The following is a 27,994-nucleotide window of genomic DNA, read 5'->3' on the forward strand; positions in this document are numbered from 1 at the left end:
ACAGTCTTAAAATAGCAGCAGCTGGGCTGAGTGAGCAATTCACACACTCATGCATCAAATGAGTATGCACCTGCAAAGAACCGTTCTTATCCCTAATGCCTCCTCTATTGGAGCAGGCAGGAAATGGGAATTGATGAAAATCTTGCTCTCCAAATACTTCACATTTGAATTTAGTTGCAGTCCCTGCTGGATTTGCTGGAGTGCAGCCAGAAAGGAGGGTGCTGTCAGCACACCCGCACACTAATTCTCCCAGTAGTCAGTGCCCTACTGTTGTGGCTGAGTATTGCTTATGTGTATCTGTTGCCCTTGAGCCTGCTGCTTCAGAATGTCGTGAACATTTAAAGAACCTGAAGTAATTGTTGAAATAAAAGCATATATATGGTTTTTTTTGGTGGCATGCTTTTGAATAGGTACAAACTTTTGGAGTCAAAATTGGAATCCACTCTTAAGAAATCTCTTGAGATAAAAGAAGAAAAAATTGCTGCTTTGGAGGCTCGTTTAGAAGAATCAACAAATTTAAACCAGCAGCTCCGTCAGGAACTTAAAACAGTAAGGAGAATGTCTTCTTTTGCGTAAGGTTAAATGAATCATATTCCAGCTACTGTTGTTGTTTCTTACTCTGTGCTTGGTATTTTTGTTTAAGACAGCAAAAAAGATGAGTAACCTTGGGGTAGCCTAAAGCAGGGCAAAGGTGTAATTGCTTTTTAAAGCTACAATAATACAGGTCCAGAATTGAAATCACATGAAAAGAAGTTGAAGATCATTGAATATGTCAGTTAGATAAATATTCTGAGGTCTGTTTGACTTGGGATGCCAAAAAAAGTTAATTCTTGTTAAGTTACTTTTCCTGAACTACTTTGAGCCTGAATGGCTAATCAAAAAAAGAAATAGTCTCTTTGGTTGTTGGACTTCATTATGAAAGCTGAGAGATACAACTGAAAGCTCTAAAATAAAGTCTCCTTTTGGTTTGTAGTCATATTTGTCGGCTTATTATGGTTGAGCTATCAGTATCCATACATCATTTTTGCAGTATCTCATCAAATGTACACAGAAATACAGAGATATAGAGCATTTTTTGTACTCTGGAAAGTGGTACGGTTGTATAATAATATATGATATAGGAAATGGAAAACTGTAAACTGAATGCAAATTGTCCTAAATAATTTCAGGTGAAAAAGAACTATGAAGCTCTCAAACAAAGACAAGAAGAGGAAAGAATGGTTCAGAATCCTCCTCCAAGAAAGGGAGAAGAAAATCAGTCAGTCAATAAGTGGGAGAAAGAAACCCAGGAAACTACTAGAGAGTTACTGAAAGTTAAAGATAGATTAATTGAAGTGGAAAGGAATGTAAGATGTGCTTTTTCTGCTGTTCTCATTTGAAATGTTTGTCTTGAGCTGTTCTAGTAATTTGAATAAGGATATTCTTAAAGAAATGTGCTATTTATCACCTAATTTACAGAATCTGTGTTGTATTTCTTAGCACAGCTGGGTCTTGTGATGCTATAAAGCACTTGACAGGCATTTAAAAGGGGAAAAAAAATGTATATCTGAATTTTTCCCTTTTGAATCCCACAAATCACTCATATAATCTTTATATACACGTCATTGAGAGTTCCTTACTGTTTCTCCATTGGTAAAATAACAGCCATTATTTCAATCTTCAACTGTAGCGATATCATTGTATGTTACTTTTGTAATATAAGGTGATACGGTTTTATTCCACTCTGTAAATATCTGTGAATGTTGTAAATCTCTTCCTTGCTGCCAAAGTACAAAGGATCATAGTAGTGTAAATCACGCTGCTTTATTTGCTTTAGAGGAAGTGCTGTTTCTAAAGTTCCATAAAAACCTGTGAACTCAAAGTTTCTTTTGTGTTGTTGCTCAAAGAATGCTACGCTCCAAGCAGAGAAGCAAGCACTGAAAACACAATTAAAGCAGCTGGAGACACAGAATAACAATCTTCAGGCTCAGATTCTTGCACTTCAGAGGCAGACTGTCTGTCTACAGGAGCAAAACACAACTCTACAGACCCAAAATGCAAAGCTTCAGGTAATATTTTCGTATTTTCTTTTTAAAAATAAATTCAATTCTGAGTTGTTTTTTTTTTTTAAGCTAATGGCAACAATGTAAGTCATGTTTTGATTCTGGTGTACATATGGAAGAGAAAGGAATGTGCAAATAATATGCACTAAGCACAATCAAATGATATTTAGTGATGATGGAGAACAAACTTTCTAGGAGTTGCTTTTATTACCTTGTGTTTCTCCTATTTAAACTTGTGGCTTTATAATCAGGCGTAGAGTAGGTTCTCTTAATCTGCCTTTTAATATATATATATATAATTTAATTTATTATTATTTCTTTTTTAATTCTAAATTAGGTCAAGGAAGTAGATGGTGTGTCCACAGAGACTACTAAGTTATTCTATTTTTATAGCTGGAATTTAAAAATAAATAAATAATCATACCTAAAAGAAAAAGCAAGGTGTTACTTATCAAATACATGGTTTGGGGCTTTTTTTTCCCCTCTGATAAATAAAATACGCTTCTTAATGGATTGAGTATGTTTTGGAGCTCTAAAAATCAAAACTACTTGATGACAAATTTAATATAAAGTCTGCAGTTCAGCACAGATAGATGCCGAAAAGTGATGAAAAGTGGGCAGAAATCAATGAGTGAAGGAATCCTTAGGTGTGTGAACAAATAATGTATTTTGTGAATGCCTTGAGTCATCTTTCTGTCTTCTGCTGTTGCACCCCGGATGCACTTTCCATCTACCACACTGAAATCTAATTAGCGCACAGTGCTCCCCATTGTGGCAGGCAAGAGTGTGTACAAAACAGAGTCTTTGTGCATATGGTGTCTCTCATCTAGTTTTTAAAATATCAGTGGGGATGGGTGTGGAAATATCTTTTTGAGTTTCAGACAAATGGGATTTATATATTTGGGATTCAGGACTTTTGCTATTTTGTAATAGAAAATTTTGTATGTCAAAGAATAACTGGGAATTCTGAACTAAATCAAATTTTGAATTCAGTCTGTGAAGTTTCACAGCATGTACGTGCTGTCAGATGTTACTTCATTTCCACTGAAGGCTCAGCTTTTTCTGCAACAGAGAATCCTTCCATTCCAACAGAAGGGGATTTGTTCCTTACTAACAGCATGTTCTGCAGCGATAGACTTACTTGGTTTTGTTTTTAATGTAAACAGATACCTTGAGGGTATAAGAAGTCTCAGTCAGTGACTTTTTGTTTGCTTTTGTTTTTGATTAAGAAAGAGGAAGAGACAAGCATACCACAGCTCTGATACAGGCATGTTAGGTATCCTCACTTCTTTAATACATCTAAGATTAGTTTTTTTTTTTTATAGGCAAAGTGAAGATTTCTATGTCTTATGATGAATACTTAAATGTATAATGGATAGTAATACTGTTCTGACATAGCTTCTAAAAAATGATACTCTTCCACAGGAGTGCTTTCTGTCAGATCCTACAATATGCACATAAGGTGATCAGCTGCTGCCATTTACAGTGGTGGAAAATGAACAGAAACTTGGTAGCTTCTCAAATAGAATCTGGCTAGTTCTCTCTGTTAAATGGATGGTAATGTTTTAAGACTAATGGTGAAGTCTACATGGATAGAACAAGGATTTTGTGGAGACAATAGATATTCTGTACAGGAAAGAGTTATACCAAAATAAAAGGAACTTGCATATTAGTAATGTCACAGATTGGGTTTACATGAGTAAACTGATCCAAAGTATTCTTAAAGATGTACAAATTTGAGTTATTGAGATAGAAGAAGAAGAAAAGTATTGTCATTAAAGGTTGTCAGGTAATGGAGTATATAGATGGTCGCAGTTAAACACTCAAAGTTGAACACTCAAGAAACCCTTTAATTAGGAGGGTTCAGACAAGATGACTCAGCCTAAGAAATTAATTTGCTTCTATTGTCAAATATTTATGACTGCAGGTTGAAAATTCTACCCTTAATTCTCAAAGTACATCTCTAATGAATCAGAATGCACAACTGTTGATTCAACAGTCTGCTTTAGAAAATGAAAAGGAAGGTGTGCTCAAGGAGCTTGAGGATCGGAAGTCACTGTACGATTCACTTCTCAAAGACCATGAAAAACTGGAGCACCTACACGAGCGCCAGGCTTCTGAGTATGAGTCTCTGATTGCTAAACATGGAAGTCTTAAATCTGCACACAAAAATCTGGAGGTGGAGCATAAGGACTTGGAAGACAGGTAAATTTTAACATGCACGTTAAAATTAGAAGACTGGTTTCTCAGCAAAAAGTGCTGCATACTTAATCAGTATGAATAAAATTTCCATTACTCAAAGATATAAGATCTTCAGAATTTGCAAGATCACCGTTTCAAGAAAATCTGTTTTCTTATTATTCTACAGAAAAGAAATATGATTTTTGTTTGCAGGTACAATCAGTTGCTTAAACAGAAAGTGCAGCTGGAAGAATTGGAGAAAGTGCTCAAAACAGAACAGGAGAAAATGCTGCAGCAAAATGAAAAACACGAGACTGTAGCAACAGAGTATAAGAAACTTCGTGATGAAAATGATAGGTAAAGCAGAAGTCTGATATATATATTTGCTAGTGGAGCTCTGAGTGCTCACCAGCATGGTCTAAACAAGCATTGCATCTGCTCATGTTTCTTAATTCCCGATGCTGTGCACCAGAACATAAATGACCCATACCTTACAGAAATTCTGCTCTGTAATAGGAAGGCTGAATCAGGGGGGAAAAAGCACAAAGAATGGTAATTTTATCCTGACTACACTGAATTTTACTTTGCAGCACAAGAATGCCAGGCAAAGTGCTGTGCAGTGTGGATGGGGGCTGTAGAGAGAGCAAGTTGCTTGAGGGGTGGGATAACAGGTTGATGCTGGTAGGGGTAGAAATGTATTGATGTTGGCAGTGAAGGTCTGCACAACACATACATACCTGTGGGAAAGTAGATTTAGAGAGATTTTATGCTTATTCTGTGAAGGTAGCATTAAGCCCTGGAAGCACACTGTTTTGAGGGAGCGTGGGTTACTAAATACATTTCCTGATATCAAAATTGCATGTATTCGTTTATGTTACCTTTTAATTCTAGGCTTGCTCATGCACACGATCAACTCTTGAGAGAGAATGAAGTTCTGCAAACTGACCATAAGAATTTGAAGACGTTATTGAACAATTCCAAACTGGGACAAACGCAATTAGAAGCAGAGTTCTCTAAACTCAGAGAAGAGTACCAACTGCTGGATATTAAATGTACAAAAATAAGTAATCAATGTGAGGTATGTGAAAATCACTGTAAAAAAAATGGGCTTGTGCTGGGTAAGCTGTATTGAGTTAAAGTGTTAAAAGTTCTTATCAGTTGCATCATGATTCAGGTTTCTGTTTGACTGTTGAAATAAATACATTGTAGACCTCTCTAAGTTTTCTGGATAATCTCATCTGTGTATAAAATAGGCTCATATGTGTATGCACATAATGTTTCATTTATTTTAACAGCTGCTTAGCCAGCTTAAAGGAAACATGGAGGAGGAAAACAGACATCTACTAGATCAAATTCAGACATTAATGCTACAGAATAGAACGTTACTGGAGCAGAATATGGAAAGCAAGGATCTCTTCCACGTAGAGCAAAGGCAGTACATGTAAGTTTTGAAAACAATGAAATTGCTGTGATAAGAGCAGTTACATTTAAAAAAAACAAAAAAACAAAAAAAAACCAAAAAAAAACCAAACCCATGTTGTATATAGAAATGAACATAGAATATAGAACATAGAACAGAATTAGCATGTTTCTCTTTTAAAAACAAAACCTTAAGTCATGCATGAACAGCAGCTGAATAGGTCGAAGAGCATTGTTTTTTAACTCTAAAGATGAGTGAGACTGCTTTCGTTCTTAGAGATAAAAACCGTCTAATTAAAATGTTGTTTATTCCTCATTTAAAGATCCTACACTGTCTGCAAACTGCAGCCTTTTTACTGAAATTGATAGAAGAGGATAAACTTATGTAGATCATGCCAGGATCATTTACACAAACCTTTTGTGGGGAGTGGTATTACAAAGGCTGATGTTCTTTTCATAGTGAAGGCTGCTTGTTTTCTTTATTTCACTGTCTTTATATATATAAATATAAAGACAGTGATATATATATATATATATATATATACACATTAATAAGAAACAAGTGTTAGATAAGAATTTCCCATGAAAACTGTCAGCTTTCAGATAGTTGATGTCCAGAGGAACATACTACTTGTGTGCTATATATTCATTAAATATTCATTTTCCAAGCATACACTATCATTAATTTCTGTTCACAGTGACAAGTTAAACGAATTAAGGAGACAGAAGGAGAAACTGGAGGAGAAGATAATGGATCAGTATAAATTTTATGAGCCATCTCCACCTAGAAGGTAATGATCAATATGGTATACAAATATATATCTGCGATGCAACTTTCCCATTCTGTTCCAACTGAAATATGAGATTTCTTTGAACTTCAGAGGAACAGAATGATGTCTGTATTCTTTCATACATAGGACAGATATGAAGACCAAAGTAATGCATTACAAATGCAAATAAACGTATTATTTTTAACAGAAGGGGCAACTGGATTACACTGAAGATGAGGAAACTGATGAAATCCAAGAAGGATGTTAATCGAGAACGTCAGAAGTCTGCAAGCCTTACACCTACCCGTTCAGAATCCAGTGAAGGATTTCTTCAGCTGCCCCACCAGGACAGTCAGGATAGTTCCTCAGTGGGCTCTAACTCTCTTGAAGATGGCCAGGTCCTGGGAACCAAAAAGAGTACTAGTGAGTACTATGAAACATCTCTTTGGTGTATTTAAAAATGAAGAGGTTGTCAGTTTAAACCTATGTATTGTAGAGGATTTTTTACAGATAATTCTTAAAGTCTTTAAGAAATTAGCCTGAATTTTTTCATTAATTATTGTGCTTTTTTATTTTTATTTTATTTATTTATTTATTTATTTTTTAAAGATTTCATGCAGATCTCTTTAGTGGGCAGATGGTACATTTAGCATTTCTGTAGCTCTAAATGAAGTTGTTGAGATGAAAGATTTAAGTGAGTTTGGGTAAGGTAAGCAGAATTTCAGGTAGAATGTTAGATAAGATCACAGGGGACCCTGTTTTGTTTCTTGCTTTTGTCCTAGCATGAATCCTTCCCCTCATCTTGGAGAGCGCTTTGTAAGCTGTGGCAGTGCTTATCTGTAGTTGCAAAATAGATCTTCTGTTTGGAGATGTTCCTCCAGCATCTCACAGAATTCAGTGGTGAAGATTTCTGACATTAGAATATGTAGTGGGAAGCATTATATAGAGACGTGACTTGTTTTTAACAAGCAAACAAAACAACAAAACTAAACCACTTGTTACTCATCTGAAGGATTAGAGTTAAGAGATTTAAGAGGGAAATTGAAGAGCATCACAAAAGTGTGGGAGGATCAGATATTTCAGATTACATTGAAAGAGCTTGGCACCCTCCATTTTAGGATGCCTACCATATAAACGACCAGGTTTCGTGTCTGATATATCAGTGTCTTTTGTCAACCACTAGTGGCGTGAATCACAAACTGTCCAATTTCTAACAACTTCAGAGATAATATTGCAGACAAGTTTTCAAGTTGCAGTGATTATGTTTAATAATTAGAAATTAAAAGCATTTTTGGCTGTGCATTTAAAAGCATCAGAATACATGTTTAATAACAATCATTTTTACCTTTTAAATAAGTTCTTTGTCTTAGGTTTCAAAATGCATCAGATGGATATTCTGCTTTCGTGGCAGCTATGAATTTTCTGTGTTAAAAATGACTGAAGCTGCTTTAGTGGGATTTTTTCGAGCTTACTACATAAACTTAGCTAAGGTTGAAAACATCTAAGAGCACTATTTCATGGAAGTTTTAAATTGGAGACACCATTCTTTTTTAAATAGTAAGATATTAAATTTGAGGGTAGACTTCATTGCTTTGGTTGCTAACTTGATGGTTTGAGGAGCTCATATTTCTCAGTGTTAAGAGTGTCTAAAGATTCAAAACAGGTAACTATGCATTTAAAAAAAGAAATGTGCATTTTAAAGATGTAAACTCAAAGTCTTACAGAGTTCAGGTCTAAGTGAAGCTATAGTGGATGTGTTTACACGTGGGGTTGAATCTAGCATGCATACTTTGGTTCAGAGTGGGTGCATCAGTAATTCTGTGTTCTGGAAGGGCATTTTCTTTGTGTTTATACTTGAGACCTTGTGGTGTGAGCATGCCTCTGCAGTGCTCCCGATGAAGCCAAAGTTGAAGTTATGGTGGCTCATCCTTAAAAGATGTTTGGGATTGTTCAGACCTTGTTAGCTTTCTGTCCATGCATCTTGTTCATATTGCTTTTAATGGCAGTGTGTTTATCCACACACTGGAAGGGCTGTTCTAATTCTGAATCCTTACTTTTCTCTATTATACGTCACTGTACTACACGTCCATAGTTTTCAATAGAATTTGGATAAATTGGATGCCAGATCAGTGCTGACAATCTTACTTGGGACAGCCTGTGTCTCACAAAATTAAGATCAGAATAAGTCAGTGAGAAGTACCAGTAGTGGGGCACATTTTGCAGTCTACCAAAATAACTTCTGCATCTCCTACCTATTTTCAAAGAAGTGACTGCAGTAATGGCTTCCACTAAAAGAAGATACGGGAGAAAAAAATCTCTGCGTTGTCTTCTGTCTATGCATGGTGTTATAGCTTTTCACACCAATGGAAGGCCATTTGTGGAACAGAACTTGTCTCTTCCCTGGCTCCACCAATCTCCTATGCCTGTAAAAGGAGGTGGTCTCAGGGGGAGGTGAAAAACCCTCCTGTGTTTCTTTCAGAAGGTAAGAGAAGGCAATTTCCATTCCCCAGATTACTGTCATTGGCACAAATCAGTGATGCACTCAAGGGTTTCTCAGTGTCCTCCAGTGATCCCCAACACGTGTGGGCTTCTATATCCTCTGTCAGTGAAACGGAGATAATAATTCCATATTATTAATTAATAATCTACTGATGGAAAATTTTCTGTGTGACAAGAAAAAGAGCAGCTGGGATGATTTTCATTGCTTTCATGGAGCCTGAAGCCCTTGTTTGGTTTCAGAGGCCTTGACTGGGGGTGTGCCTTTATGGCTGGAACATTTGCAGCACAGGGTTACATCCTGTAGGCACCGTATGCTCTGACTGCCGTTTCACCTTCATTTTTCATGTCAGTACTCAGTGGTTGAGTCTGGAGCATACCACTGATACGTGGTTTGTGTGGGTACCATTCTGAGCTTTTGTGTAGAAAACTTCTGGACTGTTTTTTTTTTCCATCTATAAGTGGAAAAGAAATACTTCTGTTAGCTTCCACTTCAGACGTATCAGATTGTTAACAGCATCCACAGAATAAGAGCTGTTACTAAGCCACCATCTTTAAGTACGCGATCCAGTAACAGATGTATTACACTATCATAGAAGTAACAGGAATATATTATACTCCATTTTGAAGATGTCTGTCAAGTGTTTTCCTGTATGCACGAACAAAATTTGGGGATTGTAGTGTTATCATTACCAAATTCACCATGTTGTTTCTGGCAAATGGCAGTGGGATGACAAGCTGGAGGGTTTGGGGTTTGATGCATGGGAGAATTCTGCGGTATTCATTTTCAGCTCAGGAAGTAAGATCGTGCTCATAGAATCTCAAAAGAGAAGGAAAACTTTTAATGCTTCCAACTAGAGTTATAGTTAGTATATAAATGATTACTAAGATAGTCCTACCAGTTTTATGGAGGTTTTTGGAATAAATATGCAAGGAGCTGAAGCTGCCTAAGGTGATCTTTTCTGTGGTTTTCTGTTTGCTTTTGCTGTAGTTCTGATGTTCCAGGATTTTTAGGACATTTCTTTCAGGCTAAACAAGTGGGCACCAAGGAACTTATTTGCAAAGGACTTTATAGAAGATACTAATTGTGGGAGACAGCAAGTAAATGATCTAAAGTGTTCTGTAGAAGGGGTTACAAATAGGTCTTAACTGCATTGTGTCCCTTGTAGCTTTTTCAATTTACATTTGCTCTCTTTTATTTTGTTAGAAACAGTCTTTTTATTGCAATCTTTTTACCCTGTATGTATATACTACCCAGGTTAGTATTGTTTTTGGTCTATGGTTTGGGCTGCTGGGAGCTGTTTGAAGGCAGCAGAGCATTCTGCTCTAAATGCAAACACCAAATAACACGATAGAAAGAGATATGTATCTATTTCAGGCTAGTTATTGTGCACTTGTAAATGTATATGTATATACGAGCATATAAATTACGTATAAATATATGTATATGTGTACATATGAAATAGAATGGATTTATAACAAGCTACTGGCTTAGTAGAAAAACAAGGCAAATGACAATGCATGTGTCTTAAAAAGTCACTGTAGAGAGGTAAAAGAAGCAGATCTCGGGTTAGACAGAATGTTCTGCATTGCTTTCACGTCTGCATAAATAAGAACATTCAGTGATTCCATTATGTTTCTTTCTGGATCTTTATATCTAGTTGTTTGCATGTGGCTCCTGTATGCTTTGCAGTCAGCTGACACATTTATCTGCTGCTTCAAGGTGAAGTAATCAGTGAATAGTAATCAGTTACTAATGGAGAAGAGCTGAATCTAAGGATGAGCAATGCTCCCCTCCCTGTCTTTAAATACCACTTGTAATTTTAACTCTGTTTCCCGGTACTTAGTATATTATATTAACTTTCCTTTAGTCCTCCTCAAATATCGCAGCAACACTCACATTTGTATTTCCTTCTGCCATTTTGTTTTTTGAATCTTCGGGGTTTTTTCAGCCAAAAGATTCATTATTTACTGTTCCAGCCAGTAAATATTGACTTCATTTTTCTAACTACAGATGCATCTTAATTTACAGACAATTCAGTAAGGTATTAAAAGCACAATATGTGTAATTGTAGCTTCTTGAATATAAGGTCCAATATTATTTCTAGCATACAGGATGTAATCAAAATTAATAGTGAGCAAAAAATATTAATTGTTTTATACCGCAGGCATTGGGCAAAAGTTACTGTTTTCAAAAGATAAGAACATACTTCAAAGTAGACATTAAACTTAATTACTTTCATTTAAAACGTTTCTGCTTCACATTTTTGTTTATGTTCAATAAATGTGTTTTTCACATTCATAAGAAAAAGTATTATCACCAATTTTTGCACCCATCTCCAAAGAGGTTCCGTGTAGTTTTCCAGGAGATGGCAGTTAGAGCTTTCAGACTGTGATACACTCCTCACCATTGTTTTCGGTGCGTTTCTGAGTATTTTAAGATTTTCACAGTGTAGTTTCCATATGTTGGTGTAGCTTTCATATTTCATTATCACACAGAAGCATGAGAGTGATAGTTCGTAGCGTAGCTTACATAGCTTAAACTCAGACATTCATTTCTGTCCTTAGTTTCAACATTTAACTTCCATCTGTTCTTCTCCCTTTTTTTTCTTTCATTTCCCTGTTTCCGTTTTTCCTCATGCTATGACATAAAAGTGGTTGCACTGAAAAGACTGCCCTTTTTGAGGAACAGACCGAAGGAAAAAGACAAAATGAAGGCCTTCTATCGTCGCTCCATGTGTAAGACTTTATGACAGTTCAGCTTCTTTAAATGGCTACACTGGCTTCCATTACTAATTTTTCACTAACCTCTCCCTGGACTGCGCTGTATTTTTCCTCCTATTTTGCAACGTGCAAGTCCTGCTACTATACAAGGAGCTGGAGCCTTTTCTCTTTCCTTTTTTTAAACCTGAGCACTGAATACCTTATATATGTCCACATGTGCACACACACATTCACATGCACATGCATATATATATACATATATATATTCAGTGCATTGCGATTACATACATTTGTATACATATTTGTCTATATACACATGTTTGCATGTGTATATAAGTTTACAGTGCACTGTGTGAGAATAAGTAGTTCTAAACTACACGTTTCATAAGCCCATTATTAAGAAATCGCTGCAATTTTTTGCTTGAAGAGAGCATAGAAAAAGTAGCGCAAGGTTGTATGGTGGTCTGTCACTCTTCGCTTGTTGTTGCCAAAATTTTGTATTGATTTATTTTCCTTTTTCATGAGGAGTGGAGAAGTTTCTCTGTCTTTGCAAACAAAGGTGAATGTCATCAGAAGTCATCATTTTCAGATCCTTTTCTTATGTGAAGTACAGTATGCCTGCAGTAACCTGCACTGTACGAGGATCCCGTGTCATTGTTGACATTATATTGTGTTAGCACCTTGCCTGTGTATTATTCGTTCCATTTTTATCATTGAAAATAGCGTATCAAAGCTTCTAATATAAATACATATTACACATCATTGCAGCACAAGCATGGTGATTATAGCTAATAAAATCAGATTTAAGATCCATACAGAACTCGGAGAAGTCTCTGACTTTCAGTGCTTCTCAATCATTGAGCTGATTGCATGTCATAACATGGATGATCTTGTGTTTGTACCTTCTGGTATTCAATGCGCTTTAATGCTTAGAGAACTGTCAAACGTTTAGCAGTATATAAAATAAGGACAAAAGCATATACATTGACCATGCTGATCATTTGCTTTCATTTGCATCCCAGCCATGAATGACCTGGTGCAGTCCATGGTCCTAGCAGGAGGACAATGGACAGGTAGTACTGAGCATCTGGAGGGTCCTGATGATATATCTGCGGGTAAAAGGAGAAAAGAATTGGGAGCTATGGCCTTCTCTACTACAGCTATCAACTTTGCAACTGTCAACTCTTCTACAGGCTTCAGATCCAAGCAGTTGCTAAATAATAAAGGTATAGGTAGAAGCTCTTTGCACCATGATGTGTCCATGTGTAACAGCAATTTTATGTATATATTTTTTTGTATTTATATTTTTTTCAGCAAAAAGCAATCTGAATAATTGAGTTATGGTGATAAGACAGTGAACAGTTTTAATAACTATAATTAGAAAATGTCAGGATTGTGCATACAGAATGTTACATAAGTAAAACTGGATTGATTTGAACATTATTAATGGAACTTACAGATGATAAGTGCATCTATAATCTCTATTTTATTTCACATCTTCTTTTGTCTCTGTGTATAGATGCTATGTCATTTGAAGATGTAAGTCCACAAGGTATTAGTGACGATTCTAGTACAGGATCAAGAGTTCACGGTAAGATGTAGATTGAAATTAAATTACTTAAGGATGTATTATGTAAATGTTAACAGTGTTTGAGGGGGAAAAGAAAAACAAAAACCAAAACACAACACCGCACCCCCAAAACAGTGAATGGCACGATGATAAGTGAGCATGCTTACTGTGATTTGCATACCTCTTGATTGCATAAGTATCTGTGTTGTTTCTTCTGATTACCCTTTTCTTCAAATACTATCAGATAAAATATTCTCTATCCCTAGTAGAAAGCATGAAGTGCATCTGAACAGGATCAAAATCTTTTGTCCTTAAAACTTGTGTTTGGAGTTAATTGTGAAATAAAAAGCTGTTATGATCCCAATCCTGAGAAGAAAAAAACACACACAAAAAAAAAACCTAAGCAAGAAAAATCACAAATGAACAACAAAACCCGGCCAGATGTGCCAGTATTTCTTGTTCAGTGAGATGTAAATGTATTGTACGTATCTTACAGAAAATCATTATAGGTTTCTTCAAGCAAAGGTATGAATTGAGAGCTGTGAGAAATTATTTAGAAGGGGAAGTTGTAAGCCCTCTGAAAATACTTCAAATTAGTGTGAACTTGTTTGAAGCTAACAAAATAACAATGCATTTCCCTTGTATTGGATAGGAGTACAGGACATTAACTGTGCAGATGCTCTTGCTCCTCCTGTTCGTGGCATTTCAACAATGTGCAAGGTTCCCTGTCAAATCTGTTGTAAGTGACCTAATCACGAGCAACTTCCTGCATGCCACTCCTTTCATCTTAAAATCCTGGTTTCCCACTAACTGCTCTGTTCCACTTCTAAACGTGCACTCTATTTCTCTCTTCCTCTCCCTTGTACTTTACTATTCCTGTAGTGCCCTTTTCTAAAGTGTCCTCTTGGACTGCCTGGAAATCCCTTCGCTTTCTGATCTGTAAGAAACCAATTTGTTAACAATGGGCATGCTAAGCCTGCGAAGTGCATGATTCCTGCCTCAGAGCATTCTGTGATCAGAATGTAAAGGTACCCTGTCATCTGCTACAATTTTGTTCATCATGCTATCTCCTCATTTTCCAATTAGCTTCCAGACCAGCCAGCCTTGATAGTGGCAGAACATCCACTAGTAATAGCAATAACAATGCTTCACTCCATGAAGTCAAAGGTATGCTGTAGGTGAATTTACATTCCTGCTTCTTTGCCATTATTTTCTCTGTAGGAATTTTTGCTTGAATTGAAAACTAAACTAAAACAAAACCAGCAACGCAGCATGCTTTTCTGTAGGTATGTTTATACCCCTCAGCCTTTGTTCCCCAAATTAGAAAAGGATTCAAGTATTAATAGAATTTATGTTTTTAATAGATTTTTAAGTGGTGATACTAATGTGTAGGTATCAAACTATTCCAAACCAAATCTTACCCATTTAGTGATCTTGCAAAATAAATATTCCCCCAAAATTATATTAAAATCATGTATTTTTTTAACAGATATTTGAGTTACTCTGCTATTTTTCCTGTAGCATCCAACCATCTGCTTGCTGCTGCTGTAATGCTATATAGCGTACAACACAAAACAGACAAACTGGTATATGTGCTACCATCCTGGAGAAGTAGCATTCCATTCCAAAATCCTTGTTTCTGAACTGTTCTGGAGAAAATAGTTTCTTTCCATTCCATCTCTAATATTCAGTATAATGTAAATCTCATTTATAGTGCATTGAAACATGTGCTTTGCAAACAAGAACAGAGTCATATCTTTAATCTCTCAGAATACAGCATTAAGTAGAGGTGCAAATGATAAGTGAAGGGTGGCTTTTAATTCAAAAGCTATTGTACCACATTTAAGAAGCTATGAGAGGTAAGTCAGGGGAGTGAAACTGTACTGTATTTGGTTTGAGCCCTATAGGGTAACTATGCTTTTCAGTATTCTAAATGGAATTATTGTGAATTGAATGTGAAAGTGTTCCAGTTTGAGTTGCAGTGTTTTAACAGCTTTCATATTTTTTTTGACGGATTATTTAATACTGTTTACCCCAAAAGCAGGTGTGGTGAACAATCAAAGCAGACCTCAGAGTCACAGCAGTGGAGAGTTCAGTTTGCTACATGAACATGATGCTTGGTCAAGCAGCAGCAGCAGTCCTATTCAGTATTTGAAAGGTCATACAAGGTCTAGTCCTGTGCTTCAGCAAAGAACTCCTGAAATACTGGATCGCTGCGGAAAACAGATCAAAACTGATTCTCCTGGAAGTGAAGTTGTTACCCTGCAGCAGTTCTTGGAAGAAAGCAACAGAAGTACCTCAAGCGAGGTTAGTTCAGAACATGTTTTAACTGTTATTACATCATAAAATTTACTCTAGTTGATAGATTTAATAGAATATTTATCACAAGTAGAATTGCTTTAGAATTCTGTGGAAACTCTGGTTTTGCCTGCATTTAGTAGTGTGGGCTGTCAGCTAGTAAACCATACTTGCTGTATTTTGTGGCTTGACTTCAGGATGCTGAGGTAGATAAAGTCATTCTCTACTGCACACAATTATCTGGTGCACTGGTGCATGGTACGCTCATCAGGATTTAGCTGGAAACCACAAACTCAAAGACAGTTTGCTGTGCATCTTCCAGTTCAGCTCTTGTCTTCAGAGGGAGCTGCTGTCTTACATCAACAGCAAAGGAGATATTTTACTTCGGTCCCCAAGGAGAGAATCTTGGTGGTTTCATGTTTACTTCCTTATTTAACACCACTGGGCAAAACACCTAGCCTTGGAGTCACTGAAATCTAGGAGAGTATGTTGTTTAAAATCAGTCCCAGTTTGTTGAAGCACAGAATCACTCTTGTCTCTGCTGCTGCTCTAAGTCCTTCATCACTCAAAGTTGATCTGTCTGAAGCCTAGGAGTGCTCTAGATGCTAAAGCAAGGCATTTACACTGGCTAGAGCCTATCAAGGGTAAGGATCAACCTCCCCCTGTTTTTAGTTACATGGTTATAATGGAAATGTACAGATTCACATCTGAATTGATTGGAGTAGTCTGTGCCTTGAATTAGTAGTAAATCCCTGGATTTTTTGTTAGCTGCTTAAAAATAATGCAGCACCTGTTATCTCTGGCAAGATGTTTGTGGTGATTAGGGTTTTTGTTTGTTTTTCATCTGTTTAAAACATTAAACAATATTCTGGAAACAGAACTAAGAGACCACCTGAGTTGTCAAATCTAATCCACCGCTGCTCAGGGATCAAAGAATCCATTTCATAGAACCACTGAATAATTCAGGCTGTAAGTATCTTCAGAAGTTCTCCCTTCAGCCTTCTGCGAGAGCCTTTCCTGAAAGCTTTTATCTTAAAGGTTTATTCCAATTTATTTCCTTTACCGTTTCAAAAAGTGCTGAAGTCTTTAAGTCTGTGAAGTGTATTTGCTTTTGTTTTTTTTCTATTTCTGAAGTCCTCTACAAAAATAACTTTTTGAAACCCATCCAGATTCAGCCACCGAAGCTCTGTATGCTTTGTATTGTTTTCCTGAGGTTGTCTTTTATTGTTTGAGTGTACAGAGGTCGTAAGCTTTTAGCTCTGTATTGTCTGTGTAAGTTAGAGTGGTACTTCATTTGAAATTGCGTAGCAAAGTAGTGATGGTTGGTGGCAGACAGCAAGTGGGTGAGAAGACGAGCTTAAAGTTCTCAGTTTTTGCACTACTTGGTGCTATAGGTGCTAACTCCAAGTAGCTGTGATTGCTGTAGTAACCTGGTTTTTAACTTGCTTGTAAGTAACTTGTGTGGAAAGCTTCTAAGCATTTAGATATAATACCATTTTCACTTCTAAGATTTTATATTTTAAAACGCTTTGAGAATTGTTCTGTGTCCTCAAAGATTAATGAATGGAAAAAGTAAAAATTACAAGCTGTACATTTACAATACATTTGATATTTTTGACAGATGAAATCTGGGAGTGAAGAGAATCTTTTAGATGAAGTAATGAGAAGTTTATCTGAGTCATCTGAGCTGACAGGAAAGGAAAAGCTAAGAAAGGCATCTTCTGGTTGTGGAATTGTGAGGTCATCGAGTGTAAAAAATCCGGTTCATTTCTCAGATGGACGATCCATTAAACCAGAACAGCTTGTAAGGCCCAGCCTTCGTAAAACAGAAGATGCCTATTTTACTAGCTCTCCAATAAAATTTACATCAGGCACTCAAGGGAAGGCCAAATCAGTGAAAGAAAAGGTGCAAACATCTGTATCACAGCGACAATCAAGGGATTGCAATCCTTACGCCACCTTACCTCGTGCGAGCAGTGTGATTTCTACAGCAGAAGGAACTACTCGAAGGACAAGCATTCATGATTTTTTGTCTAAGGACATTAGGCAGCCTGTTTCTAGTGATCCAGCAACATCCACCGCTGACAGAAGTGTTCCGGCAACATCTAGTGAGTACTCAGCACACCAGTTATCCTCTCATTTTTTTCACTGTGTGGCTTACGGAGTAGGTTGTGTTCCACAAAGCAGTGCAACTAATACAGTTAAGTCCCGTAATTTAGGATGCAACCCCGATGTGCCTAAGACTTCAAGGATGGAAAGGTCCAGTTTTTGTGAGAAAGCTTTTTTAAGCACAAATATGTTTAATGATCAAGGCAGTCTATCTGGTAATGAGAACACAGGATCTTTTACTGTGTTGCAGCCATTTTTATCCCTTAACACTGAATTAGTTAGTAACATAAGTGGATTGCCTCCAAGGTCTGCATCAAAAGCTGATCAGGCAAACCTGTCAAAATTAGTATCTGTACCAAAAAATCAGGAAGAGCCTTTTACCAATCAGAACTCTGCTGATAGGGACCTGTGGTCAGCTCTGAGTAGTGAACTTGTTCCTACCACCTGTGTGAACACACATGAGGCAGAGTCCCTGCTTCTTGTTTCTGAAGACAATAAAACTGTGTGGTATGAGTATGGTTGTGTATGATAAGAAAACTGTATTACTAAATATATAATTATATAGGACACGTAGATGCTCTGTTGAATGTCCACTGGACTTAGAATTTCACTACAATGAAAAAGTAACTCATTTAGATCTGTGGGTTATTTTTTTTGCCTAGGAACAGTGGCACGCAGCTGAGTTGTGTGCTCAAGCATGTGTTTGAATGTAAAACTGTAACCTCGTCCAAGTTTGCATGAAACATTAATTGCGCTGTATATATTTTGCATGCTTTCAAAACCTTTATAATGCAAGCTATATTTTTATTTGTTGTCCATTATAAATATTTTGTTGGGTTTTTTTTTCCTGTACGTAACTGTATGCATGTTAAAGCCACCGCATGCTGTATAGCCAGAAATTGCACAGTGAACTACAGCGTTGTCAGTGCAAAGACTGTGCCTTTCAGTTGCGCTTACGCTTCCTTGATCAGTAACGTGTTGACTTTGTGTTTGAAGTACAAACACCTTTTCCCTGTACCAGTGAAAAGCAGCATTTAGGGAGATTTCCCTTGCTCCGTTCCTTGCTCTTAACATTTATCCCACCTCCCGTGTGTTACCCTGCACAAGAAACAACTTATAATCCAGTAACTCAGTGACTCTGTCTTGCACAAAAATGATTCACATTCCATATTAATGATTAAATATTTTAATAATTAGAATTACCATTCATAATTCTAAACCTAAAATAATGATTTTATTTTTTTTTTTTATTAAGAGGTAACAATGGAACAACATGCAGCACTTGCAGTGAAAAAATGACCCTTTCCACCTTTTCCCATTCGTATGTGTTGTCTTTCCACATCTGGTGTACAAATGTGGTGCAGTATGCTGTTTCACTAGGAGTCAAATAACACCCTTATCTGAGAATCCATGTGTTGTATGGTAATAAACTTGTATTGATTATGGTGGAAATTCATTTTTTCTTCTTAATATAAATAACATTTGTGTAATAGAAACCAAGATGTGTAGCAGAGTAACAAAAACTGTTAAATATTAGTGCTGCAGAAGGCAAGTAATTCAGAACTTGCTTATGAATTCAAGTGTGTAACTCATTAAATTTCAGACAACCAGCTGAACAGCAATGTTGGAAACCGATGTCTTAATAAACCATGGTTTCAAGCAATTCCTTGAAACTTTGCAATGATAAATATATATAATACATATAGAAAAATATACTCGTATATACACATAAAATAATGAAAAACCTATTCTGATTTTTCCAATTGAATTTGTTTTGTCAGCAGTTTTGTGGCAGTCGTGGTGCTGCTGTGGGTGCTGGATTTAAATTCCCCAGTGTTTAACTAAGGAGGAATAGAAGTGATGCAAAAATACAGTTCCTTCAGAGAAAGCAGCAGACGTCCTTTGTGTTGTTGGTCTCTAAAGTCTCCATTTAATACATGAGAACTGTTAATTAAATGTGGAGGTAGCTCTTCCAAAGACTCATACAGGTTGGAAGGGACCTCTGGAGATCCCCCAGGTCAAACCTCCTGCAGCAGGTCTCAAGGACAGTGTCCATGAAGGTTTTGATTATCTCCAGGGAAGGTCACAGCCACCTCTCAGGGCAGCCTCTTTCTCATGTTCAGGCAGAATTTCCTGTTGCAGTTTGTGCCTGTTCCCCCTTGTTCTGTCACTGGGCACCACCAAAAGTGCTTGCATAGCCTCATCTGCTTGACACCTGCCCTTTCAATATTGATGAGTGTTGATAAGATCCTCTCTCTGCCTTATCCTCCACACTGGGCAGTCCTAGGTCTCTCACCCTTCATTCATAAGGAAGAGATGTTTCATGCCTCTAATGATTTTTGTGGCCTTCTGCTGGACTCTCTGCAGAAGATTTCTGTCTAAACTGCGGAGCCCAGAACTGGACATATTCAAAATGTGGCTTCACCAGGGCAGAGCAGAGGGGGAGGATCACCTCCCTCGACCTGCTGCTCAATGCTCTTTGTAATGCACTCCAGGATCCCATTGGCTTTCTTGGCCACCAGGGCAAGCTGCTGGCTCATGGCCAGCCTGTTGGCCACCAGGACCCCCAGGTCCTTCTCTGCAGAGCTCCTTTCCAGCAGGTCAGCCTCTAACCTGTACTGATACATGTGGTTATTCCTCCCTGGATGTAGGACTCTACGCTTGCCTTTGTTGACCCTCAGGTTCCTGTGAGCCCAGTTCTTCAGCCTGTCCAGGTCTTGCTGAATGGCAGTACAGCTTTCTGGTACCACTGGTCAGCTACTCCTCACAGCTTCAGGTCATCAGCAGACTTGCTAAGGGTTGACTCTGTCCCTTCTTCCAGGGTGTTGATGAAGATATAAGACCAGACCCAGTATCGACCCCTGGGAATACCATAAGCTATTGACCTCCAACCAGACTCTGGGCTGCTGATCACAACCATCCCCTCATCTATACAGCTAGTCATGACAGAAGGCTACCAGATTGGGTCAAGCATGATTTCCCTTTGCTGAACCCATGATGGCTATTCCTTTCTTCCACTTCTTTGGAGATGACATCCAGAATAAGTTGTTTCATCACTTTCCAGGAACTGAAGTGAGGCTGTCTGACCTGTAGCTTTGCATGACCTCCTTGCCCCTTTTGAAGATTGGGGTGACACTGGCTGTCCTCCAGTCTTGATGCAACCTCTCCTGTTCTCCATGACCCTCCATAGGTGATAGAGTGGTTTTGGCAGTCACTTTTACCTGCTCCCTCTGCACGTGTGGGTGCATCCAGACCTTCAATTACTTTTTGAGATGAGGAAAAGGAGTAGGAGGGGGAAAAATGGATTTATTGAAGGCATTCTGTGGAGCAGAAAATTATTGTTTCAAAAAATAAAATAGCCATCCCTTGCCATGCTTGCAGGCATCTGTTATTATCAAGCTGATGATTTTTCATGTAAGTGTTGCTCATCGTTGCCGTATTTCCCCTTCAAACTGTTTCACCCTTTAAAACAGAAATAACAACACAGCCTCAAATCTGAAGAAGAGACTTAATTTCATACCAATTTTAGTCTTCACTCTTAAACGTTGCCTTCTGATCTTGCATCACATCATTCATCTTCATTTCTGTTAATTCAGATGTGCTTGAATTAGCTTTGAAAACAGTGTTATCGAAAGCAATGTGAGTAGTATATACTGTAGGTTATTTGAGGAATTAGAGAAAATCTTTGTAGCATTACCAGTACTTCGCGTGAACTCATTCTGTGCCTCCAGTATGTTTTTCTTAGCTGACTGCTCTTTGTCTCTTAGCAAAGCTCCTTTATGATCAGGACAAGGTCTGTAGCTAGAGACAGTATCTTCTATTTAGATCCAGTTGTCACTGTTTGAGGAATTCTTCAGGTTTCATACATGCTGTTAGCTCTTGTGTGGAAGCCTTACCTTGCTTAGGTCCTTTGGACTGTTACAACATTGAAAAATAGCAGCATTGTCTCCAGGTATATGCTTATTAGGAACTTTTCCTGCACAAGCAATAGTCCCTAATTGTAATGAGTGACTGTAATGAGGGAAGCCAGCCTAAAGAGAACTCCTAAGGGTTCTCCCCCTGTGGCGTGTAGTTAAAGCTTGATTTCAGTGGGACAAAAGAAGCGTTTTTCCAGCCACAGCTCGTGGGGCACTTCAGTTTGCATTGCTTCATTTATTTCCTCAGCGCTAAACTTTCACATAAAAAACAAGACTGATAGTGTTTATACCTGGTACTTTATGTGTCATAGCCTGTGTTTTGCATTACTCTCAAGAGGAGGGAGCAGCACTAAAACAGCTGCTTTCACTAAGACAAAAGGCTTCAGAATAGCTGAATGTTCTGCTGGTATCAGATCCTCTTACAGACAAAGAGTTCTGACATATCTCTTCCTACCCAAGCTACTAGTTTGCATTATTTTATAACCTTGTAATGAATTAAACTTCAGTTCTGAAGATGATGATTATTGTACTCCTCTTCTTGCTCCACTGGGTTCACTGCAGCAGGAAAAGCACGCTCCTAGTTCATGAAAGAAAACTAATGCTCTTGTGTATAATGGGAACTGTTCAGTAAACTTAATTTACTTTTTATAAACACCTCTTGGCCTTCTTGGCATAGTATTATGTATGTTGTGGGTGTCTCTGTTGGTCTGTGCACAAGGAGTGGAAGAGTCTATGAGATTCATTACAGATCCAGTCATTGCTGCTCCTTGGCCATCCATCAAGGAGGCTGACTGTCAAACACACAGTGCACTTGCTCGTTCCCTGATCCCTGCTGCCTTTAAAATAGGATGGTAGAACTCTGCATGGTAATTATAGACATTAAATAGTGGCTGCTAGCCGAAAAGGGGTGGTTGCTCAGGTTCTGTGATTTGCTTGCTGTTAAGTGTTTGCTTGATGCTTTGCTTTGAGTGAATAGTGAACTAAGATACTGCACTTTGCACGTTCAAGCTGTTGCATGCAAAGATAATTTTCTGCTTAGCAGAATTAAGTGTGAACATATCTGTAAATAGGAACAAGGTTAAACAAAAAAAGGAAAAGATGAGTTAAGTTCTCAGCTAGGTTGTCAGCCTTGATAAAATACGATATTGTTTTCTCATCACACAGGCAGAGTTATAGGTTTAGTGTATATACAAGTTGAATGTATCTGATTGTGGCTTTGAAAATTGTACCTTATTATTTTGAATGCTAAGATGAACTTTAATGACTGTCATTGAGTAGGCACTTCCATGAGTTTCTTCTTTCCCTCTTCTCTGTTCTGTCCTCTCCAAAAACCCTAAATGTTTGTATATCCTTTTGCTCTACCGATAAGTAGAATGAATGTATGCATGAGGGTATTTTTCTTGTCCTGATCAATGTGATGAATAATATGAAATGCTTTTCTCTGCAGATGTGGAAGCTATCCCAGAAAGCAGAAATTCAAAATGCAGGTCTAGGGAGCAACAAAGCTCCTAAATCTATTACCCACTACATGAGATGTGGGCCAAGTGGTGAGTTTTCTGCCCAAAATGTAAATGAGATTAATTTCATTTACAACAAACTAACAGCATTACACATAAGAACGAGCGCACATGGCATTAACCAGATGTAAATACCGCTTGCTTAACTGGCTTTATCTTGCTTGTTAGTTAAGCCAGAATGTGTTGTTTTAGTGCAGTTGTTTTGCCTGTGAAGGTAGGGAAGTACGTCCCATTGAGTCTTTCTTTTGCCGGTAAAGATGCCGTTTATTTTCAGTTTTCAAATTTCTCTTGAAGAAGAAAGTACAACAAAGGCAAATGAAGCACAAATAGTGAAGTCAGTTCTTAGAAAAGGACAAATAAGTCTAAAAGAACAGTTAAAACAATTTTGTTTTGCAAAATATTCCATCGTATAAGAAAGCAGCCTTTGGCTTGTCTTTGGCATTCTGTCCTCCTTTTGACGTGATTAAAACATCCTTGATGCGTGCTGTTAGTGCTGTTAGTTCTGTTAGTGACTTAACTCTGTATTTTATACTTCTGCACTTCAGCTTTTCTTACGTTCTTTTCTCTTTCTACCTTTCTGCCTTTCAACACAGAGAGAAAAGTGTCCTTCAGTGTCTCAATATGAAGCCTTTATTTCTGAAGTAAACAAGACAGCAACTGTCATTAATAAATATTAAGGGAATTTTTTACATTCTTCGTGACTAGAGCAGGCAAGAAATAAAAAGCTACCTACCTTCCTTCCTTCCTTCCTTGAATCAAGGAGCTCTACTGGAGTCTGCTGCCGAAAATTGGTAGATGATCATAGGAATTATTGCACATTGCACTGTTAAGACCTACTGAATAAAGGACAGTTCTCATCTCCCTAAGGACCAAGGATTTTAAGGTCTCAAGAATTACTCCAGGAAAAATAAACTTCTTTCACCTTCTGTTTATGAAATTAGCCACTGATTTGCTTAAGCTTCTGCTAATACTTAGCCAAAAAAAAAAAAAACAACAAACCCAACCCGTAACTCGCAGTTTATATTAACTTCTGTAAATTTACAATAAATGCTGTAGTATTTTGTTGAAAGCAACTGTATATACAAAAACCTCTCAGCTTACTGGCACTTCCCTGCCTTATCGGTTAGCATAATCTGCATGGAACAGCTCTTTACAAGGTTTATGTTAATTTCTTCTTGTTGCATACTGCGGGGAACAACAATTGTTTACATACATGGAAATATTTGATAACTAACAAATGTGGGGGCTTGTGGGATAATCGTGTAATATAGAAAATGTTTGTTACTTGCGTTTTTCACATTCCCGAGTTATTCTGCATATCCATGTTCAGATGCCTTTGATGGGAAATTGTCAGGTCTGATTTTCTGTAACTTTTTCTTTAGCATCAGGCTGGTTTCAACAAATGGCATTTCCAGGAGAAGGCTGTCATACCGTGTTTGTGTGCTGACTGTTTGCTTCTTTTATTGTTTGCCTTCTGACATGAGTTTGATTGCAGCTTAGGTAGTTTCTTGACGGCAAAAAAGAAAAACAAAACACATTAAATAACATGTATGCATTTTACAATCAATTCCTCTTAAGGTAATCTCATAAGATATATTTTGTTGCTTATTGACTTATATTAAAGTCAACAAGTGTAATTGGTACATTCGGTGGTTGTCTTGGAAGCATTTGCAGTAAGCTCAAAGGAAGTGTACCTGAACTTACAAGCAGGTCTAACATTACTGTAATCTTTCTTTATTTCAACACAGCAGGGCATGTTCATGCTTCTGTTCTCCAGGGTCACATCAGCTGTGTAACCTCCTCGTGTCTGATCTCCCACTGCAGCTCTGTGTTCACATAAAGTAAAGTAAGCGTGGCTCAGAACTGGGGCTGCAGTGTGCTTCTTAAAGGACCACACTGCTGCTCAGACTGTGATACGGCAACCACAGCTCCTTTCACTTCATCTTTTTTTCTCGAGGCTTCCAGGTTTTGCCATTTATCAAGTCTCAGGCTTTCAGGGATAATAGGGACAGAATCATTTATGACTGGAGAGAGAACGCGGTCCTGCAGATTTAAAAGCGTGCTGGCAAGTTGTCTCTTATTTTACTGAAATTTAGTCAAAAAGGAAAAGGAAGAAAACAAAAGTAAGTCCAATAAGTTTTAGAACTGGACATTTTATTTTCCTGAAAGTGATTTCTTTCTGAAATACTTCTTTATGACGGAATATGTTACAAGGTCTCCATCAAACGGATTATTTTGCCTTGGCAATACAAATACCTGGTTCAGCCTGAGTGTTTTTTCCACAGAGTTTAAACTTTTTTTTCCCCCTGAAACTTGGACAAACTTTGCAGCTCTACACCTTAGAGGAGTTTGATTTTTTTTCCTCTAACGACGTTTCTGGTATTTATATTCATCAGCTGAATTTCAGCACGAACTCATACAAGTGTCTCATTCTGGTCCCCTTATTTTTGGTGCCAAAATTTTCCTTGCTTTCAGAGGAAGCATCCTGAGTTTTGCAGAATATTGCCATAGTTCAGTGATCCCAGGAGTGACCTGAAGCCCAGAGCGTTCCTGACATCCAGTAACACAGTGTCTTTGCAGGCAGTCTGAGGTCATTTGCACGTGGAATAACTTCCTGTGCTGTAATTGATAGCACAGTCTTTTTGGGAAGGACTCCAGGTGCTCCAGGGTGCAGTGACATTTCCAGGTGTCAGATGCTGTATTGCAGGTACTGCTGTGTCCCTGTGTGCAGTCAGAGCTCAGGTATTACCAAGGTTCTTCCTCAATACAAAGTGAGCCAGACAGAGCCCTGGTGTGCTCTCACAGTAAAATTACTGTAAGCAATAAAAACATGATGTCAGGCCAGCTTTCTCTGCCATTCCCATGCTGCAATAAAGGCATAGCCATAGGGACTGAAGGAAAACTTGCCTTACAGAGCTTCATCAACATGTGATCGTGTCAGTAGCCCTCACTAAAACCATAGCTTTTAGGAAAGATAACTGAGATAAGTAAATACTAGGAAACTAATTCTCAATTTTGCTAATTCCAGGTTTGTTTCAAGGCCTGAGTGTTGGTGCATTCTTCCAGTACCTCTCCTTGGACTGATGCACTTGAAACTTTTAAACCCTAACCAATTTGTAGTGTCACTGTTTCTAGAACTCACGTGTCTTGAATTAACCCATAGTGCCAAACACTTTTATTGCAGTATCTGTGCAGCTGTGTGCGCCCTGGCTTGGCGCATACTCAAAGACCTGGGAATATTGCCATGGCTGATGTGTGTCATGTTGCCAGGCACATTGCAGCCTTCTGCCCTCACTACACATGGCTGTCATTCCTTCACGGGGACTCCCCTGACTTGTCATTTTTTGGCTCTTTTCTGTATTCATTAAGTTGTCCAGAGTTTTCCATCATGGCCGGGATGCTTAGTCACAAATGTGAAAGTTATTGGTCAACTGATAACGTGTATTGAAAGTGAAAAGCCTTTGTCCAAAAACCTAAGTGCATTTCCCTTGTTTGAGACCATCATCAGGAATATGGGGATGAGGCAGCAGAGTTCATCCCGCTTACACAGGTCAGAGCTGTGTGCTGCAGTGCTGGCTGCTGTCCCCTGCACCGTTCTTGGCAGGGTTTGAGCTGCTGGGCCAGCATCAGCACAGAGACAGAGGGAGGGGGGGATTTTGGTTTGTATTCACCAAGTTACACCAAAGTAGCACCAGGGATAGATTTACATTGAGATCAGACCATAAGACTCCCCATGCTTACCTTTGCAAGGGCTTTTCAGAGCAGGAGAGCTCTGCACTGTGATACAGATCTCTTTCCAAACTGGTGGTAAGGCACCTCATCTTTCCACACAACTAAAAACCAAACTCTCAATGTAATTTGGGAGCCACCAGGGGGTTCTGTGAAACACGGCCTCCCAGGGGAGCAGCACAGTGGCTGTGGGGCAGCCTACAAGAAGAGCACATCACTGTTAGCAGCAAGAGTTGAGTTGCCAAACGTGTCACTGTTAATTCAAGTTTACAGACTTTATTTTAATGCTGTACAATGTAGAATTTCCATTTGCTTTGCTGATAGTCTGCTGTTATTTAGCAACGTTCCCAACTTTGTCCAAGACGTGGTGCGGCCTCAACAGAGCTCACGGATGATTCCTAGAGGTAGATGATAACGTATATGTAAATAATGCTTTGATATTAATAAAACTGCCTTAAAGGAATGTACTTAGGTGTGAAACAAAACTTAAAAAAGCTCTTATTTAAAACTGTAATTTCCTTTACATATTGATTTTTTTTTTAATGTTTGCCATTGTATACATTTATTAATGATGTTATTAAAATACCAAACCAAATAATTTTTATCCTTATTTTGTGTACATACATTGATAACACACATGTTCTGGAATCTGCTGTTACTGGAAGGATATTGGTGTTAAGTGGTGGTTGTGCTCGGTTGGTGATGTGTTCAGTATTTCTTCCGAAAGGAAGCCTATAAAACTGTAGCAGAAATACTCTGGGCGCTGCGTAGTTTGTTCCGTGCTGTTTGTTTGTAAAGACTCGTGTACTTATTGCAGTATTATTTTTAAGATACACGAATAATTTCATAGTAAATACATTAAGAATTGCTGGCAGATCTGCCAAATGCAGGATCTAGAGCTTTGGTTTTGCTTGATGGTTATTTCTGCTGAAACAAGGCTCAGAAGTTCTGATAGCAAAAGTAGTTTTAAGTTGTGCAGATCTATGGATTGGTAAGTGTAGGAATCTGCTGTTGTGCACATCTTTTCAACTTATTATCTATTTAAAGCTTTCTGCTTTTAAAACTTCACAAGCTGAGTTTATTGTTTTTTACTCCTCCTTTTTGGAAGTGAGAACTCACGAGTGCCACAAGGGATAAAGCGAAGGCAGAGTGGCACAGACAAACCTCACTGTCTGCCTGTGTTAGAAGCACATTTGTCAGCCTGGAGTTTGTGAGGCCGTTC

General features: G+C 38.0%; 1 protein-coding gene across 18 annotated transcripts in view; it reads left to right on the forward strand.

The window, feature by feature from the left end:
• Positions 1 to 27,524, forward strand: part of CCDC88A (coiled-coil domain containing 88A) — a 69,726-nt gene extending 42,202 nt beyond the window's left edge. For 2 of the 18 annotated variants that reach the window (XM_015856809.1, XM_015856819.1), the window contains 17 exons: positions 411 to 549; positions 1,170 to 1,346; positions 1,887 to 2,048; positions 3,970 to 4,247; positions 4,437 to 4,580; positions 5,115 to 5,301; positions 5,519 to 5,664; positions 6,341 to 6,433; positions 6,621 to 6,835; positions 11,564 to 11,647; positions 12,655 to 12,858; positions 13,152 to 13,223; positions 13,855 to 13,941; positions 14,085 to 14,141; positions 14,289 to 14,369; positions 15,244 to 15,509; positions 17,122 to 22,044. In XM_015856809.1, coding sequence (XP_015712295.1) covers positions 411 to 549; positions 1,170 to 1,346; positions 1,887 to 2,048; positions 3,970 to 4,247; positions 4,437 to 4,580; positions 5,115 to 5,301; positions 5,519 to 5,664; positions 6,341 to 6,433; positions 6,621 to 6,835; positions 11,564 to 11,647; positions 12,655 to 12,858; positions 13,152 to 13,223; positions 13,855 to 13,941; positions 14,085 to 14,141; positions 14,289 to 14,369; positions 15,244 to 15,509; positions 17,122 to 18,138 — 3,409 coding nt within the window. In that variant the 3' untranslated portion in view covers positions 18,139 to 22,044. Of the gene's footprint in view, positions 1 to 410; positions 550 to 1,169; positions 1,347 to 1,886; positions 2,049 to 3,969; positions 4,248 to 4,436; positions 4,581 to 5,114; positions 5,302 to 5,518; positions 5,665 to 6,340; positions 6,434 to 6,620; positions 6,836 to 11,563; positions 11,648 to 12,654; positions 12,859 to 13,151; positions 13,224 to 13,854; positions 13,942 to 14,084; positions 14,142 to 14,288; positions 14,370 to 15,243; positions 15,510 to 17,121; positions 22,045 to 22,973; positions 23,074 to 23,636 lie in introns of those variants that run through there. The other 16 variants (XM_015856822.1, XM_015856826.1, XM_015856810.1 and 13 more) reach the window with 16 other exon arrangements.
• Positions 27,525 to 27,994: the final 470 nt, after the last annotated feature.

The sequence above is a fragment of the Coturnix japonica genome, chromosome 3, assembly GCF_001577835.2.
Source record: "Coturnix japonica isolate 7356 chromosome 3, Coturnix japonica 2.1, whole genome shotgun sequence".
NCBI classification, from domain to species: domain Eukaryota; kingdom Metazoa; phylum Chordata; class Aves; order Galliformes; family Phasianidae; genus Coturnix; species Coturnix japonica.